Raw genomic sequence first — 13479 nt, forward strand, 5'->3', positions numbered from 1 at the left:
GCAGAACCTAAGAGCTGTTCGAGACAGCCAGCGGGGGCTGGACGGACAGCCACTGTACCACGGCCGCACCTCTGTGGACAGAGGGACAGAGGGACAGACAATGGGCCGAATGCATTTACCACAGCAGTCCTGCTGGACAGGCACCACGGACCCCCCTTCCACAGGGTCACCAAGGCCAAGGCAGAGTAATGACGGGCCGACCTAGGAAAGAGCCTAGGTAGGTTTGGCACCTATATTGGGTGCTTTCTTTTTAAACATCTTTCTCAACCTGGTTTTTACTCATTATCAGAAACCATGGACTAAAGCTTCCGGAAAGGTGACAGGCCGGGATACCTAGCAAGGTAGTTCTGTTCAGGAAACGGGGCTGGGTCGGAGGGAGGGCGCTTCAGTGGACTCCCTGTTTCTGCCCCCGCCCCCCGCCCCCTGCCCCCAGACTCTGGGGCAGCTGGTGCCCTGGGGCACAACGACTTCAAACCACACAGGCTCACCCTTAGAGTGGGATCAGGGAAAATTTCTTTCCCAAGGGTAAGAAGCCAAATCCACCGGGAATGTATTTTTAAAATATAAGTCTGGTTTGTGACATGTTATACCTGGCAGGCCTCCCCTCGCTTGCTGACCCAGCAGGACTGAACTGTGCCCTGACATGGATGGATTCTACAGGAAAATCTTCCATGAGCAAGGGCTTGCTCGACCTGCCGAGGGCGGGGCGGGGGCGGGGCGGGGGGGTTGTCCCTGAAGTGCCCCATCAGGAACGCCCCCCCTCCGCCACGCCAGCCCCACTCCACCCCAAACTCCGGAGAATTCCTGGAATTTTCCTCAGGGTCTGCTTGCTGTGAGGGCAATACCAGGTGGGTCTATTGTGTTGGAGGCATCAAAACCTAGCCAAACCCTCCAGATCTGAGGTCCTAAGAGACACCTTAAAAACGCAGAAAGAGCTAGTGGCCCGGGGTTCGGGTTCTGGCTCGTCGTGGGGTGACCTAGGGAAGTCATTCCCCTTCTCCCGGCCTCAGTTTCCCCTTCTGTAAAGGGGGCGGGATCCAGGTGGGCACCAGGCGAGCACCAAGTAAGACGTCGCAGGCTCCCCGAGGCGTGACAAAGGAATTGTCCCTGGGCCCTCCCGCTTCCCTCCGAGCACGCAGTTCTCCCCGAGCGCCTTCTCCGCCTGGAGACGGACTCGCGCGGTGTCTTCGAGCCGCCAGCGCGCAGACCTCCGCGGCCCGGCCAACACCCCATCCGGACCCCCCGACGACAACCCTCCTCCGGCCTGGCCCCGGAACTGGCCTCGGAGTCCCCGCGCCGAGCCCCGAATCCCTCCCGTGGAACCCCGCCCTCCCCCAGCCCCCCAGCGGAGCGGGCGGAGGGCGGAGGGCGGAGGGCGGGGCGGGGCGGGGCGCGCGGGAGGCGGAGCCGAGCCAGGGAATCCTGCTCCAGGCGAGCGCCGGACCCCGCAGAGCCTGCGCGCCGTCCGAGGGCCCCCGCGCCGGGGGCGGCAGGGAACCCCAGAGCAGCCGAGCTGGGAAGGATCCCCGCGCCGAGCGAAACACTGCCGCCGCCGCCCCCGCGCCGCCCCCGCGGGCTGGCAGGTGTCCGGCCGCCGGCTCCCCGCCCGGCCGCCGGCTCCCGCGGTCCCGCCGTCAGCTCGCCCGCCCGTCTCCCGCGCGCCATGCAGCCGCCGCCGGCCCCGCGTCGCGCGTAAGGCGTCCGCCGCAGGCCATGCTGCCCCTGCTCGCCGCGCTGCTGGCCGCCGCCTGCCCGCTGCCGCCCGCCCGCGGCGGGGTCGCGGACGCGCCGGGCCTCCTCGGGGCGCCCCCCAACGCCTCGGTCAACGCGTCGTCCGCGGGCGAGCCCGCCGCCCCGCGGCTGCTGTCCCCCGCGGCTGCCGGGGCCCCCGAGCGCCCGGGCCCGGAGGAGGCGGCGACGCCGTGCAACATCAGCGTGCAGCGGCAGATGCTGAGCTCGCTGCTCGTGCGCTGGGGCCGCCCGCGGGGCTTCCAGTGCGACCTGCTGCTCTTCTCCACCAACGCGCACGGCCGCGCCTTCTTCGCCGCCGCCTTCCACCGCGTCGGGCCGCCGCTGCTCATCGAGCACCTGGGGCTGGCGGCCGGCGGCGCGCAGCAGGACCTGCGCCTCTGCGTGGGCTGCGGCTGGGTGCGCGGGCGTCCGCCCGGCCGCCTCCGGCCCGCCGCCGCCGCCGCCGCCGGGGCGCCCACCGCGCTGCCCGCTTACCCTGCGGCCGAGCCCGCGGGGCCGCTGTGGCTGCAGGGCGAGCCGCTGCACTTCTGCTGCCTGGACTTCAGCCTCGAGGAGCTGCAGGGGGAGCCGGGCTGGAGGCTGAACCGCAAGCCCATCGAGTCCACGCTGGTGGCCTGCTTCATGACCCTGGTCATCGTCGTGTGGAGCGTGGCCGCCCTCATCTGGCCGGTGCCCATCATCGCCGGCTTCCTGCCCAACGGCATGGAGCAGCGCCGGACCACCGCCAGCGCCGCCAGCGCCGCCCCCGCCGCCGTGCCCGCGGGGACCACCGCCGCCGCCGCTGCCGCCGCCGCCGCCGCTGCCGCCGCCGCCGCCGTGACATCGGGCGCCGCGACCAAGTGACCCGCCCCGCGCCCCCCTGCGTCCGCCCGGCGTCCGCGCTCTCGGGGGCCTTTCCCGCCGGAGCCCGGCCCGTGTGCTTCGTGCTGTAGTGACCGTTAGTTCTCCGGGGGAGGGGGTCGCCAGAAAGGTTCCGGCGTGTTTGCAAAGCAAGGCGTGTGCGGCGCTCTGGCTCCGAGGCGATGCCACCGGCCCTGGCCCTTGCCGCGGGGTGGGGTCCGCCGCTGGGAAGGCGGAGAGCAGGGACTTGGGCCCTTTCCCCTCGATTGCACCCCCTGCCCCTCTCCCTCCCGCACCCACGTGCCCTATATTCATGGCAGAAAATGACCAAATCCTGTGTATTTGTTTTATATCTTTAATAACTGTTTTAAATGAAAGTTTTAGTAAAAAAAAAAATCAAATTGCTATTGCTGTAGTAAGGGAAGTTCTTTGTACCCAAACAGTATTTGAAGTTTGTTTGTTTTTTAAAAAAAATTTATTTGAAAGGGGGCGGGCATGGGAATGATTTAACACTGACACATTGTTACTGCTGAAAATGAACTTGATGAACCTTTTCCAAGTCGATCTATCCAGTGACGTGGCCTGGTGGGCGTTTCTTCTTGTACTTCTGTGTTTTGTTTTGTTTTGTTTTTTTGGCTTTTAATACAGACATTTTCCTCCAGAGTGGCGTATGTCGCTTCTTCTTTATTTGACTTAAGAAAAAGAAGCAAGAATTGTAAGATGTTCCCCTGGAATGTGGAGGGAGGGATTTGCCAAGAAGCTGGAGAAGGGCTCGTTCTGACGCTCTTCTCTGCCTGGGGAAGGTGGGAGATGGGAACTGGGAGCAGGTTCTTTTCCCTGGTGGCAATTGCTTTGCCTGGCCCTATACTGCCCCCCCCACCCCCGACCTCTCAGCTCACTGCCGTTTGTCATGGTGGCAAACAGGGTTGTTTTTTTTTATGTGATTTATCTCTTTAGCCACTGACCCTGGCTCTGCAAAGCACCCAGTAAAGTACCAAAATGGAAAAATCAATACATACTCTGAGCCGGGTGTCTCACGGAAATGACTCACTTTAAAAAGCATGTAGATTCCCTTCTCGTTTGTGTAAACTGGAGCGCATGAGCACATTTCAGCAGCAGGCCTTAACACTGGAGATATTTTGGCATTAAGATTTTTTTTTTTTTACCCTCACCCGAGGACATTTTTCTCATTGCTTTGAGAGAGAAGCATCCATGTGAGAGAGAAGCACTGACTGGTTGCCTCCCACACTCACCCTGACTGAGGATCGCAAGCACCTGGACCCAGGGACTGAACCCAAAACCTAAGTAATGTGCCTGATGGGGAATCGAACCCACAGCCTCTCAGATACAGGATGACGCTCCAACCAGCCGAGTCACACGGGCTGGCCAGGGCAAGAGAAGGAGTTTGTTAGAAGGTAGGTTCTCGGGGACTAAACAGTTAATGATCACAAGGCTTTCTTTGGTCCTGGTGTCCATGTCACAGTGGCTACTGAGTAGTTCCCGATGTACCTGCTTTTCAGAAGAAAACATGAGAAGTCCTTAAAGTGACTTAATGCCAACATTGCCTCAACAGCTGCTCGCCCTAGCTCCCTCTGCCCGCTGCTGAGTGAACTCCTTGCACTGCTCCAGAGCTGCAGTTCTCACCGTGTGGTCCCTGGAGCAGCAGCCTCAGCATCACCGGAGAGCTTGTTAGGGATGTGGGGCGGGGGGCAGGGAGGGCCACCCAGGACCAGTTGAACCAGAAACTCTGGGGTGGAGCCCAGCAGTCTGTTTTCACAAACCCACGAATGGATTCTGACGCATTTCAAATCAGGGAACTTTTCACATAGGTGGCCTCCTTTTATCTTGAGATACCGGTATTATAGCAAAGAAACACGAGGCGTTTTTTTTCATGGGAATCTATCTGAAGGAGAGGCTGGGTCCTTGCCTTGCACCATCAGCAGGCCCTCTGGCTCTCTAGGGTCCAGGGCTATCTCTGACCGAGGTCAGCCTCCCAGACACGGAAGAAGTTCAACCTGATGCAAATCCCCTACCCTTTGCAGTTCACTGTCAATCTTCTTCTGCCCCAGAGCACGGTGGGTTGGGAACTACCCTCGCCTCCTGCCCTGTGGTGATTAGCAGGAGAAAGTAACTGCTCAGTAACTTGGTCTCTGTTAACAGAATCATGGCATCTGTAAGCCTGGAAGACACAGTGAGTGTTTCTGGGACAACGTACACTCAGTCACTCTCCCTGCTCTCTCCCCAGCTGGAAGCTGAGGTCAGAGAGTTTGAGCACCCTGCTCACAGCCACGCCGCTGCATGAGGAGGCGCCGCTGAGACCAAACCCAGGTCTCCTGCCGCCCTGCCTGGCCTTCTTTCAGCACCGGGAGCTTCCTTTCCCGGGAGAATTAGGAGCCAGCTACTCAGGGCCTGTTCCTCTGCTGGCCCACCCCGTCATTGTCAGATTTCGTGAGCCACAAACTCAAAGGGGCCAGGGAGCATTAATTTTAAATGAGGAACTCGGCACTTAATATAACTTTATATACATACACATGCACATGTTGGATGGGCCCTAACGAATACTTTCTTAGGGTGTGGGTCCGAAATAGCAGTGCCGAGTGCTGCTGCAATAGAGCTCCAGAAGGAAGATTCTCAGACTTGTCAGAGAGGCTGGGGGGGGGCGGGGTGCATGTGTGCACGTCTGCAGAAATCTGACGGACTGGTTAGTTCTCCTTCACACTGACTTTGGCTGCTTTCTGAGAGCTGGAGCTCCAGGCAGGGGACCACAGACTGAGGATGGAGCCTGTGTCCTCTCGGCCACTTCAAGTTGGGACCATCGGGTGGGTGAAGGAAGCCGGGTGCAAGCAGCCGCCACTGCGGGGTGGGTGCCCCATCTGGCCGGTTCGGTTCGCAGGGTCTCCGCGGTGCAACCCTGCCAAGCATGCAGCTCGAGGAAGGGCAGTCGCTAACGACTTGGACGGGGGAAGAAGCGTGCCCACTCCGCCTGCCTGCGCGCAGGGGCGGAACCCCCAGATCCCAGCCTGTTGTTCTTAAAGCCTCCTGGAGACAGCTTGAGGTGCTAGTGGCACAGCTGAAAATGGAATTGTGCTGCCGTACTGGAACGGTTTTTAAAACTTTGCTTCATTATGCAAGTGCTACATCACAGACGAGGAGAAACCGCCCTTCATCAGGTCCATGAATTAATATCAGTGACAATCCCGGCACCCATAAGGGCCCATGGCTAATATTTAGCAAAAATGTTCACATGCACATACGATATGTATTTCGACCCAGCAGGTGCTTGCTTCTCAGGGCTCTGCATTCCCCACGCAGGGACTCCGTGGTGGTCCCCTCCCCCCACAGAAGGCAATGGAGGGCCTCTCAGGGCAGGTGGTTTATGAGGGCTGACTCACCGGGATGTTGCTGATACGCAGCTCAGAGGTCGGCCGCACAGGATATTGAAATCCAGCTGAGGACCAAAGGCCCGATGGAGAGGAGGGGCGGGGGAAGGTGTGCTGTCGTCTTTCCCGTCCAGAGTTGATCGCCTCCAGACATATCGACGCCAGACTGGATTTCCCGCCCGTCTGGAGCAAGAGCTCCGCTCTCGAGTTCAGGGCCCCAGATGTGGCTGATGAGGAGGCACAGAACGGAACTTCACGGGAGGAACCATGCGACTCATCTCCTGGAGTCATCACCACAGCACCGCCTTACGGCGCCGAGGTCTGTTGGACGTCTTCCGTGCAAGAACAAATTCTGAGATTCAAAAAGCAGGACGGATATTGCGTCTGGGAGGATATTACGATGCTGCCCGAAAAGCTGTCACAGCCCCCACAGGGCTGGGTAACGGCCGAATTCAGACGCCTTGCTGCAGGGCTGGGTGCCGAGGACCCGCCGCCCAGGGAGAGGAAGGAGATGGGCAGTCAGTCCACCGAGACAGGACCCATGGGGGGGGGCGTCAAGTGCGCTCAGCACCCCTCACAGTGAATGGGCGGTGCTAAGGTTCTCTGTGGTGGGTCTTGTCCAGGACTGAGTTCCCTGGAAGCAGGGCCTGGCACGGAGGGACCCCCGCAAGGGGTTACTGCAGGTGTGTGTGTGTGGGGGCGAGCTGCTGAGCAGGAACGACGCCTCAGCGTTGCCCCACCTGCAGGGAAGGAGCTGGCCTTTTGTCTTCCTATTTCAGCCACCGGGAAGACCTTGGTGTTGGGGGCCCTACCGCCTCCCTGGCAGCTCCCCTTTCTCCGGGCCTAGTCCGGTGGAGAAGGAGCAGCTTGCTGCCTGCCATCGAAGCAGCAGCAGCGGGGGGGACAGTCCGCAGGCCTGCGAAGGGAACCTGGGCAAGGTCCCGGTGCATTCACTGCAGGCCTCGCATTGCTCTTGAGACCCGTGCCCAGCGATGGCGGGTGGGGAGCGAAGCTCAGCCAGGCCAGTTGAACTCGAAACTCCCTATCTGGCCTGCGTGCTGACCTCCGTCCGGGCCTTGGCCCGTCTCAGGTGAGGGCTGGCTGGCTGGCGTAGCCTCTGGGTGTCCCGCGCTTGTGCCAACCGAACTGCAGCTGGCTGTGCCACGCCAGCCCTCCCTGATGGAGCCAGTCATTTGTCTCTGTGCTCAAGGTCCCGGCTCCCCAATACTGCATTATTAGGAGGGAGGTCCCGCAGTATTAGCATGAGTGGTAGTATATTGATATTGATATTATTTACAGTAACAGTATCTCTGCAGCAGCCGGCAGGCTGGTGATAACAGGGGACAGGACACCAGGGCACCTCCTTTGCCATTAACGAGCTGTCTCAGTGGGGTCAAAGCCCTCCCCCTCCATGCCTCGGTGGCCTCCGCTGCAGGATAAGGCTGCTCGGCAGGTGAGGCCGGGGCCCCTCCAGGCCCTCAGCTGAGGTTCCACTCCCCTCCCCACTGTCTGCCAGGTCTGCGGGGCCCAACCACAGAGAAACACCCCTCGAGGGTTTCTTCGCCTGGCAGACTGAAACCGGGGCCAGGACCACTCATTTTCCTGGGCGGCTTCAGGGGGAAAATAGGACACAAATAAGAAAAGGGAGCTTTAAGGGTTTCTGCCCCTGGATTGTCTAAACTGGCTGTTTGTGTGGGTCTCATAATCTGCACACTCAGGAGCTTTGCATTCCTCTATTCAAACGGCCACTGCCATGTAATGAAGATATTTTAAGCCAGTGAGGCAAATGAGAAATTGTTGACATTGTTGGCTTTGTCACGTGGCCTCGGGCATCGTACTGTAAGGCAGGGTCTACACGAAGTACGGACGAGGAGACAGGAGCACGGGCTGTGTGCCCACGGCACGCCGGGCGCCTGGCCCTCCAAGTCCTCCCCCACAGCAGTCTCACGAGGCAGGTCATGCTTTTTGAACCACAACCCCCACGCTGCCCCAGGGGCAGACACCGTGTCTCTCTCAGGTGTGCACGTGACCTTGAGCATCGGTGGAGAGCCCGCCGGCTCAGCGAGCAGTGCAGGCCGACAGAGGCTGGGGCCGGCGGACTGACACACACTGGCTCCGCAGTCGTCACGACGACGCAGCGCACTCAGTCTCAGCCTCCTCCCCGGGAGTCTCCCCCGGCACCGTGAGGACGTCCTTCCCCTCGCCCCGTCATTCCAGGAATCCCCAGCCGGATCTCGTGGCTCCCCAAGTCCCTTCTAAACATAGACCCGTGACGAGCGTGCCTGTGGGTTCGGACCAGCCCAGGCTCATCATGACTCACATCCGCCGCCTCTGCGGGAGCCCCCGGCGCTCACGGAGTTAGCCAGAGGAGACGGCAGAACCCCTGCAGGCTCACTCCAGCCCACCGGCTGCATTCAGAGGGAAGCCAAACACCCAGCCACGGTTGCTGTATCAGCTCCTGGAGTTCTTATCTCTGCAGAATGCAGTGCGGGCCAGCCAGGTGGGGCAGAGGTGCGGAAAATGGGGCCAGACTGCTTAGGTTCAAATCCTGCCCCCCCCACGCCCCACTTTCTAGCTGCTTTCTAGGTCTCTTGGTTTCCTTATTTGAAAATAGGAATCATAACAGTACCTCCCCATGGCTATTGCTGTAAAGATTTTAAAAGAGAATGCACCAAAGAGTTCCGTTTCTCCCGACATCCTTCCCGGAACACAGATTCCAACCGGAGCCCTGTCTCTGCCCTGTCCGACCTTGGGTTACATACTTAACCTCAGCTTTCCTGCCTGTAAAATGGGCAGAATGACGCCCATCCCTGCAGGGCTGCTGGGAGGAGGAGTGAGAGTGTCTGTGAAGTACCACCCCCATGCGGATGCTCAACGAACGGCCCCGGTAGTGTTTCTACTCTAAGGCAGCCGTCCTGTCCGGTCCTGCAGGCCAGCCGCCTTGTTCCGTGTTCCGGAAGCACTTCCTTGGGGCTACTCTACGCCCCGTGGGCCACGGCGAGGCCCTGGTGCAGAGTGAGGATCCAACAGGCCCAGACCTTGCCTTCATGGAACACACAGCCTATTCTAGCCACCTCCGAGGCCCAGAAGGTTCAGTCCATGCTCATGGGTAACTGACGGGAACCTGTGGGAGGTGTTCTTACTATTAGTCACTGTTCTCAGAAGCATCACCAGAGGGTGTCAGTGACCACCGGTGTCTTCGGTGGCCTGAGCAAGACAGACCAGTGCTATGAGAATATCGTATGGAAGCTGAGTGCTTTCTTTGTTTCTCTTTTTAAAATGAGCAATCGGCTGGCCCGGCTGGTGTGGCTTGGGAGATTGAGTGCCGGCCTGCGAACCAAAGGGTCGCTGGTTCGATTCCCAGTCAGGGCACATGCCTGGCTTGCAGGCCAGGTCCCCAGTTGCGGGGTGCGTGAGAGGCAACCACACATGGATGTTTCTCGCCCTTTCTCTCTCCCTTCCCTCTCTGAAAATAAATAAAATCTTTTTTTAAAAGTGAACAACTGGGTGTGGATGTAAAGGAGAGGCGAACCTCCATCCACAGCCACATGAATGAATAAGACGTGGCAGAGTCTTAAAAAGGAGAGAAATTCCCCCACACGCTACAACGTGATGAGTTTCAAAGACACGATGCTGAGTGAAGTAAGCTAGTCACAAAAGGGCCAAGACTGTGTGATTCCACCTACTCGAGGCACGGAGAAGACTTAGCTTCAGAGAGACGGGAAGTAAAGGGCACCAGGGGCTGGGGGAGGGGCACTGGAGCTACTGCTTAACGGCTACAGGGTTTCTCTTTGGGGTAGTGAAGACGTTTTGGAAATAGAGGTTGGTGATGCTGTCCAAACACTGTGAATGTAATTAATGCCACTGAATCGTACACTGAAAAGTCGTTAAAATGGCAACTTGTATGTTATACATATTTTACTACAAAAATGTGTTTTTAAAAATAATAACGAGAAAGGAAAAGCTTACCTGGCTCCAACAAAGAACTCAACTGGGGCCAGAAAAGATGGGTTTTGTCCCCTGCCCCGTAGAGTGACCCAGAAACAGCTCCATGCCGGAACTATGCTGCCCCGCCCCCTCTGTGGCTGCCCCGCCCCCTCCGTGGCTGCCCCGCCCGCCCCACCCGCTCCCAGAGTGCTCTCCTGCTAGCACAGCGTGAACGGAGGTACCTGGGGTTCTCTTTTCCTGGTCTCCAGCACGGACACATGCAGCTGTGGCTTTTAGGAGGGAGAGCTGAGCAGACCCTCTATTCCCGACCGTGATGCAGGCAATGGGACCCTGGGCTTCTGGACCGACCTGAAGCAGACCCCCCGGGGCAGACAAGCTCCAGTGGTCCCTGGGGGCAGGACCGGAAATGAGCGAGAGAGGCGCGACCTTTCCCCACTTCCAACGTTCCCTTTTCTTCTCTCTGGGGTCTGGGTCTTGCAGGGGAAAATATAATTAAACATTTCCTTGCTCCCTCCTGCCACTGAAAATTCTTCCTTCTGTTACTCTCCCCAGACTCCCAAGGCATCTCAGGGTTTGGAGGCAGCCTCGGGGCTTGGATGTAGTTCGTTGGGGTGCCCAGACCCAGGGCAGGACATAAAAGATGCGGCCTTGACATTTCACAGAAGGAAATAAATTTCTGCACAGTCATGGCTGGGCTCAGAGAGAGAGTGCGGGCGTCTTTGTGCAGGCACAGGATGAAAACCCGTTACAGCCCCTGCACAGGCGGGGGAATGGGAGCAGCAGCACCCGCCCCCTGGGAGACCAACCCAGACGTGATGGGACCCACTCCCACGACCGGGCTCAGGGCTCAAGGAGCACACGCTCTGTCACCCATGAAACGGGGGCCATCGAACACCTGCTGTACAGAGGTTGTTGCCTAGACCTCCCCACAGCACACAGCCTATCTGTACCCCTTCCAGTTTATCGGCCATGTCACCCTGTGGTGGACAGGCGAGGGGTGGGTCTGATCGGAGCGCTGTTTATTGAGATGTTACTAGCGTCCGACTCCGTCCTGAGAACTTTTAAAGATGCGTACAGAGACTTTGGTATTTCCCTGCCCAGAGCCGCTCTCCACGGACCATGTCGGTGTGTGTTGGCCCAGCCTCCAAATGCCGTCATTTCTGGATCTACCCGAGCCCACGATGCCCAGGCACCGAGTGAGCAGAAGTGCTGAGCAGTGAAGGCACCCCGGGGGGCTGACGGGAATCGGTGGAGGAGTGTCCCGGCTCCGACACCCTAGGCCAGGTCACAAATAAGGGACCAAGCCCGGGCCCTCGGTGACAGCAGGTTGGCTGGATAAGTCACTTTCACTGTCGTCTCCCCCTCAGGTCTCACGTCACCCTCCTCGAGTGGTGTTTCATGAGACTGCCTCCCAAACAAACCACTTACCTCTGAATCTCTGGGGAGCGGCTCTGGGGGAACCCCAACTCGGACAATGCATGATCTCATTTACTCTTTACCAAGAGCACAGGGAAGCAGGTGCTTTGAGCTCCCTTTCACAGATGAGAAACTGAGGCTTAGAGACACGTGGTGACGTGCCTAAGGTCCCACAGCCGTGAAGCTAGGGCTAGAATTCCAGTGTCTGGATCCAGGGCCCCAGCCACAGCAAGCCAGCAAGTGGGCCCGAGGCAGTGGCTTGTCAGGGAAGTCTGAGACTGCAGAGGGTAAACCTTCCCCTCTCCACCCCTCCTGAAGCCCCCTCCTCCACCGCAGGCACCAACTGAGCAAGAGAGTGGGTGAGAGAGGAAGAAAGAGCTCTCCCTTCCCACTGAGTGTCCACCACCAGGTGGCGCCCTTTCCAGGAGGCCAAGATGAGCTCAGTAGATAACAAAGATAAAAGCAAGTTGTGTTCAAAGATCTGACCCAGCTACTCCCAAGAACCGAGGTGTCCACCTTCTGTCTTTATGCAGAGGGAAGAATCTGAATTCAGAAACGTCTCAGAGCTCCCAGGACTTAGGAGCTGCTTGAGTAACAGAACAATTTCATCCTGTTAGGCAGAGACTCGCAAGTACACACTTCTAAGCACTGAAACTACTGTCGCCAAGTGCAGTGTTAGGCATTGTAAGGACCATTGGCATTTAGAGGGAGAGCTCGGTGGGGCTGGAGGGCTTCCTGGAGGAAGTGGACTTGTGATGGACTCGGAAGTGCTGGTAGGATTTTCACAGAGAGTGAGGGAGTGCAGCTTTTGAAGGGATGTTGTCCAGGACCGGGTCATGAACACATAAGTGGGCAGGAGTGTCCTTGGTGAGCCCTGAGGATTGAAGTAGTGTTGGAATGGACGGGGGTTGGGTGGAGGGAGAGGTCTGGAGAGGTCAGGAGGGCCAGGTGGTAACCTGGGGGTGCCATGCCTCTGCAGGAAACTGAGGACTTTGTTCAGAGGGACACCTCTCAGAGGCACAGACGTCAGAGCAAGGGAGTCGCATGATGAGTGGGGTGAGGAGGGGGAGGCCTGGTCGCAGAGTGAAAGCAGTCAGGGCCAGTGACAGACGGGGCTGAGCCGAGGGTGGGGTCCAGTATTGTGGGCCTGGGTGACTGGAGACATCAAAGTCTTTTAGAGATGAAAGCGAGACCTTTGAAGATTTAATCTTGTGCAGGCATTTGAAAACAAAGGGCCTAACTCAAGGTCACGCAGCTAATTAGGGGCAGAGCCAGGAAATGAACTCACAGGAAAGAGGGAGAAGATTTGGGGCAAGAGATGAGAGGATGGGTTTATCTGGGGAGTAATCAGGTCAGGGTGCTCAGGGGGGATGTGTGGGTGGGGAAACCCACCCGGCAGTGAAAATGTGCAGCTGGTGCCTGGGGAGGCGCTGGCTGGGACTGGCGGAGTTATCGTCACAGAACGGAGGACGGGGCTGGAGCCCCTGGGGCAGCGTGCCGAGTCCAAAGGCCAGAAGTCCAAAGACCGAGGCTTGGGGTCCAAGAAGAGGAGCCACAACAGGGGGCAGTCAAAGGTGGGATGTGGGTGGCCCAGAGGTGGACATGGTCAGTGTTCTCCTCGGGCAGGGACACTGGGCTCTGACCTGCCCAGCCCCGCTGTACCGTACAAAAGATGCCTGCAAATTCTTTGACCCCCCTCTCCCACTGAGATGTCAGCGAAGTCACCGAGGTTTGGGGCGGTGGGCTAAGGCAGCAACATCTGCTCTCCGCCCCAGGTGCATGCTGGGGGCCCACCTGCGGCTGCCCTCTCTCCCGCCCTTCCTTTACTTCTGTTCCGGTGGCTCGTGACCCGCACTGGCTTAGAGCTCAGTGGCGGTCAGTGTTGAGGGTGGCCCCAGGCCGCCGTGGGGGTCAGGTATTGGGAGAGGCCATGCAGAGGGGGCTGCTGTGCCCTCAACAGGAAGAGAAGAGGACAGGCTCTGGCCTCCGAGGGGCCTGCTGGCAGCCCACAGCCCCGTCGACATGCAGAAGGCAGCCCGTGCTGAGCCCACCGTGCGTCTGTCCTAGGGAACCCCCGGGACATCTGGGGCCTCAGAGGAGCCGGGGACAAGTAGCCAAAGCACTTAAACAACCCAGCACCCAC

The 13479-nt window shown here is 58.8% G+C and overlaps 1 protein-coding gene across 1 annotated transcript; it reads left to right on the forward strand.

The window, feature by feature from the left end:
- The first annotated feature begins 1407 nt into the window (after positions 1–1407).
- TMEM158 (transmembrane protein 158) lies at positions 1408–3255 on the forward strand. The gene has a single exon (XM_045857106.1). The coding sequence runs from the start codon at positions 1714–1716 to the stop codon at positions 2593–2595; it is 882 nt and encodes a 293-aa protein (XP_045713062.1). The 5' UTR covers positions 1408–1713; the 3' UTR covers positions 2596–3255.
- The last annotated feature ends 10224 nt before the right edge of the window (positions 3256–13479 follow it).

Source organism: Phyllostomus hastatus, unplaced genomic scaffold (genome assembly GCF_019186645.2).
Source record: "Phyllostomus hastatus isolate PE091 unplaced genomic scaffold, TTU_PhHast_1.1 phas_scaffold_129, whole genome shotgun sequence".
NCBI classification, from domain to species: domain Eukaryota; kingdom Metazoa; phylum Chordata; class Mammalia; order Chiroptera; family Phyllostomidae; genus Phyllostomus; species Phyllostomus hastatus.

Excerpts from the sequence above, each read along its gene's own strand:
- TMEM158 (XM_045857106.1), top strand. The coding sequence starts at position 1,714 with ATGCTGCCCCTGCTCGCCGCGCTGCTGGCCGCCGCCTGCCCGCTGCCG.